The sequence below is a fragment of the Nelumbo lutea genome, chromosome 1, assembly GCF_056320005.1.
Source record: "Nelumbo lutea isolate HS-2025 chromosome 1, American lotus-T2T, whole genome shotgun sequence".
Classification (NCBI taxonomy): Eukaryota; Viridiplantae; Streptophyta; class Magnoliopsida; order Proteales; family Nelumbonaceae; genus Nelumbo; species Nelumbo lutea.
The window spans coordinates 173,159,316-173,164,043 of NC_142684.1; the positions used below are offsets into that span (position 1 = coordinate 173,159,316).

General features: G+C 38.0%; 1 protein-coding gene across 1 annotated transcript; it reads left to right on the plus strand.

Annotated features, from left to right (window-relative positions):
- Positions 1 to 651: 651 nt before the first annotated feature.
- LOC148879251 (uncharacterized) lies at positions 652 to 2,593 on the plus strand. Its single transcript, XM_088960725.1, has one exon. It carries the CDS (start codon positions 1,577 to 1,579, stop codon positions 2,471 to 2,473), a length of 897 nt encoding a protein of 298 aa, XP_088816851.1. The 5' UTR covers positions 652 to 1,576; the 3' UTR covers positions 2,474 to 2,593.
- The last annotated feature ends 2,135 nt before the right edge of the window (positions 2,594 to 4,728 follow it).

The following is a 4,728-nucleotide window of genomic DNA, read 5'->3' on the forward strand; positions in this document are numbered from 1 at the left end:
GAACTAAACCCAAAGCATGTTAGAGTTAAACTAAACCTTAAAACTGTAAAATGATTTAAATAGGTTACACTTACACTTCTCAGTGTCTTGAGACAGGAACCTAACATTTGTTAAGGTAATAAGGTTGATTTTATAGTAAATTAAGGCCAAATGGGCCTGCACAGGTCCAGTAACCATCTTCCAACACTCTTCTTAACATAATCCAAATACAAGTGGTCTGAATCCAGCCCAATTCATCATATATGCCAAGTGAGCATGGACAAAGAAACACACGTGAACACCACAACTTTCTTTTTCGTCCATAGAGAGAGAGAGAAATCAAGCCAAACAAACTTTTGCCCCCCACTCTTTTACATCTTCACAAATAAAATATACTTATATAGTTAACACTTAGGCAAATATTCATTATAGGTAAAATACATTCTTATTACAATAAAATATAAAAGATTTTCTAGAGAGAGAGAGAGGTTTGGATCTTGTTTGGGTAGTGAATAGTGATGGGTTGGCAGCAGTGATGCATTGGTGTTATGCGAAAAGGTTAGATGGTCAAGGGGGAGTGATGGAGTGGAGTGATGGGATTATGTCAAGTGTGGAAAGAGGGCTCTTCCCAAATCCCAATTAAATTTAACTTCGTGCAAGTTTGGATTAACATAGCCCCTGGTCTGGCTACCTCTCTAAACGTTTTCTCCAACTTTACTCTTCCTTAATTAATTAAGTAATTAAATTGGCTATTATTGCTATTTAATTTCCATGAAAGAGGTGGTTCCAAGTCGTCTTCTCCACTTAATCCGAAGAGTCTCTTAATTACAAATACCCTGTGAAAGTTGACATCATAGCTTTGGTTTTTTTTCACCTCTAATACATGTGATTATGTCAGGTAAAAGAAGGTCTATATGATTTTTATGATGAGAGAGAAGCGAGGGTGAGGATGATGCTTTTTGCTTTTTTTTTAACCAGCCTTTCCAGCAATACTCAGTTGCTGTTTTTTTCTGTTTGAGCCTGGTGCAGGAGGTTTCCGTTCTTTGGTATCTCTTCATCTTCTTTAGATCATTCAAGCTGTCTCCTTCTCTATTAACCTCCTGAATTCGGGCTTTCTTTTTCTCTTTCCTTTATTTCTTTTTAAGTCGTTTTAGCCATGGTTTTAGCAGAGATGCTGACAATGAAACTAGTCCATTGAAACTAGTCCATTGTCTACTTCTCCCAGTTTTCTTATTTACTACCTACATTCCCCCAAATTTTTCTGTAATTTATGAGCCGGTCTTGTCCTTTCTCTAAACGGGTTGATTTCTACTACTGCGGAGGAGGGTCATCAGAAAAAAAACCAGGACGCAGATCATAGCAAGCCTTCACAAGCAGGTTTTGAAGCAGTGGGGAGTGTTAATTGATTGAAGGAGGGGCAGTTCTCATCTCCTATTGTTTTCCTTTCGGTTTTCTTATCTTTGGAGTCGGTTATTTCTTTTGGGGTTCAATCCTTGCCTCAAAAAAAAGATCAGATATTTGCCTCTATAAACTAGTGTACAGCAGGTACAGAGAAGAAGGAAAGAAAAAGAGAAAAATTGAGGTCCTTGGTATCAGGATGAGAGATTTCCCTTCTTGCTTTGGCGAAAATGGGGTTCAAGTTGCGGATTCCTCTTCCAATGCCAGCAAAACTGCTCAAAATTTGGTTACATGCGTTTATCGGAGTAGATTACGCGGCCGGTCTTGCTTGATTACTGTTACATGGAGCAAGAGCCTGATGGGTCAAGGCCTTAGCGTTGGGATCGATGATTCTACCAACCAATGTCTCTGTAAAGTTGATATAAAACCCTGGTTGTTCTCCAAGAGAAAAGGGTTCAAGAGTTTAGAGGCAGATTCTAGTAAAGTTGATATATACTGGGACCTCTCATCGGCTAAATTTGGATCCAGCCCTGAGCCATTGGAAGGCTTCTATCTGGCTGTCGTCTTTGATCGGGAGATGGTTCTCCTCCTTGGGGATTTGAGTAAGGAGGCATACAAGAAGACCAGCGCGGCGCCTGTTCCTTCCAGTGCTATTTTTATCGCTAAGAGGGAGCACATTTTCGGAAAGAGGGTTTATGGCACCAAAGCTCAGTTCTGCGATAATGGACAGATCCATGACGTTACGATCGAGTGTGATACGGTTGGTCTGAACGACCCCTGCCTCTTGATCCGCATAGACACTAAGACGGTGATGCAAGTGAAGCGCCTCAGATGGAAGTTTCGTGGAAACCAAACTATTTTGGTTGATGGGCTTCCAGTTGAAGTTTTCTGGGATGTCCACAACTGGCTCTTTGGTCCAGCTCTTGGAAGTGCAGTTTTTATGTTCCAGACTTGCCTTTCCGCTGAAAAGTTGTGGGGCACCCATACGTCCTCTGATCCCACTATAATTCCTTGGTCTTGCTCGCAAATATTTAGAGATTCCCAATTACAGGGCCTTGGTTTTTCACTGATTTTGTATGCTTGGAAGAATGAGTAAAGGTGTATTCCTCCTCGTTGAGTGCTAACAATATTTTTAGTGAGTGATTATTTTTGTTAACGATGTGCTTGAATTACATTAAATGTGATTTATAGGTGGCTTCATTCGTTTCTCCTCAAACTTTTCTCACCTCAAAATCTAAATTAAATTGAATAATTCAAATAGATCAGTAATGGTATGATTTTTATTAATCTATTGTTCTACGAGCCTTTGTACCAGCACTGATTTTTCATTAATTCTTGACATGCATTTTTGTTTTGATTTGATTCTTTATTTTCTGTTGAACATTCTAAATGGAGAATGATTTGGTAAGGGAGCTGTAGCATCCTCTCTGTGATCCTAGCAATAATATGCTGTGCTTTTTCTGACCCATTGTGGTAAGATCTCAGATCCCTTTATTCTTAATGACTATTGTTTGGTGTCAACGATTTAATATTCTCAGCTCTGTCCTTTGCAGGTGAAAAGAAGTAAAACATAAACAACTGATTTATTGCCACCAATACCATTTGCTGTTGGTCTGTTGATAAATAAAGTAGCAAACCTTCATTGGTTTTACCTTTTTTTAATGTTCTTATTGCAGAAACTGAGATCAATGGGGTAGAGGTTTACTCCAGAATTGTTGTATGTATCCATTTCACAGGTATGGTGAATGTGCCCTTTTCCCCTGTAACTGTCTTCAATATGTTATCACAGTTAAGGATTTGAGAAATCTGATGATATCATTTGCCACCATGCAATATGTTTTCGCATTATAATCTTTGCTTTTCTTGTTATCATGGAGACATAGATGCTACTTTCTTCCATTGGAAAATATTGCAATATCTGATAAAATAGGGAATCTGGCTTTCTGGCATTCTGATGTTTTCCTTTTATCTTATGTGTGCCAATCTGGATGGAAAAGTTCATCTGTTGTCTGTTATTAATATTACCAAAGTGGTGTGGAAACATAACCATTAGGAAAGTAAATTTAATCTGGTTTTGGTTTTAGATGGTTTAATTGGGAATAATGAAAGACAGAAGGGCCAATAAGGTTGTTTTTAGAGAGTTATACATAATTTTAATTTTATTTCAGTTTCAATAAACCTACAACTCTGTACTATGAAGGATGAAGCTTAGTTCTTGTATAGGACTTTTGTTTGCAGAGAATACGATAGAAAATTATCAGGTTACATAGCTCGTTAAATAGTTTGTGGCTAGCATAGGCTGAGTATATTTTACCAACATTACATGGCATGTTTGTTTAATTTTTAATAGTGACGAAGGAGAGGCGATTGAGAGCCTCAGGTTTCTGGTCAGAGATGCTCATCCTTAGATTTAGGGGTTAGAAAATGGGTAGGTTCTACCTGGAACCGACCTCAAACCAGCCTTGAACCAACCCTACCCAATCTGTTACCGGGTAGGGTATGGTTCCAAATTCTGGAAACCGACCCCACCTGAGCCGGTTCCACGGTCTTGACTCTAGAGGGTTACCCTACTCAAACCAACGCGGAGAACCAGCCTTGGTTGGCCTTGATGGTAATTTACTTCAATTTAATATTTGAATGTGTATAATAGGTAATGTAAAAAGTAATATTTATAAATTTTAAATTATAATGATAAGTTTTAAATTATTATTATTCAGGTTTTTAAAGAACAGGTTCCACGAGTAGACCCTAGAACCGATCTTAGAACCGCCAAGGCCAGAACCACCACTGGAACTGATCATGACAAGGTAGGCTCTGGTTCCAAAAACCTGGAACTGACGACCCCTACTTAGATTGATTGCCTTTGCTTCAAGAGTGTTTTTGTGTCTACTGTTTATGTGGTCCTGTTGATCTCCATGCTCCTTTTAGTGGCAGAAGATGGATAATTCCACTATGGTCTGACTTGTTTAATGTGCCATAGTTGTATTGGTGTATGTACATGCAGTCATTAGTCAACTATCCAGTGGAAATATATTTTGTTTTGTTATCTCATGTTTTTGCATTTCAAGAGATCCCATAAAGTCTTTTGTTGTGAGCTGTTGATCTCAAGTCTTTAAGCCTTTAACCCACCTGAAAATTGGTACTTATGAAAAATGAAAAAAGAAATAGAAGCTAATTTCCACTTATATATACATATATATACATGGGTGTTTACTTATTTTTTACTCATGAAATGATAATCTTGCTCAGTGAACTTGAGGATTCCTGTTTTCTAGCTATTAACAATCTCACCATCTCTAATATTTCTTAATGAGATCTAATAAACTAATTTTCCTCCTATGCTGCAGCTTC

Coding starts and splice junctions, on each gene's coding strand:
- LOC148879251 (XM_088960725.1), top strand. CDS start 1,577: ATGAGAGATTTCCCTTCTTGCTTTGGCGAAAATGGGGTTCAAGTTGCG.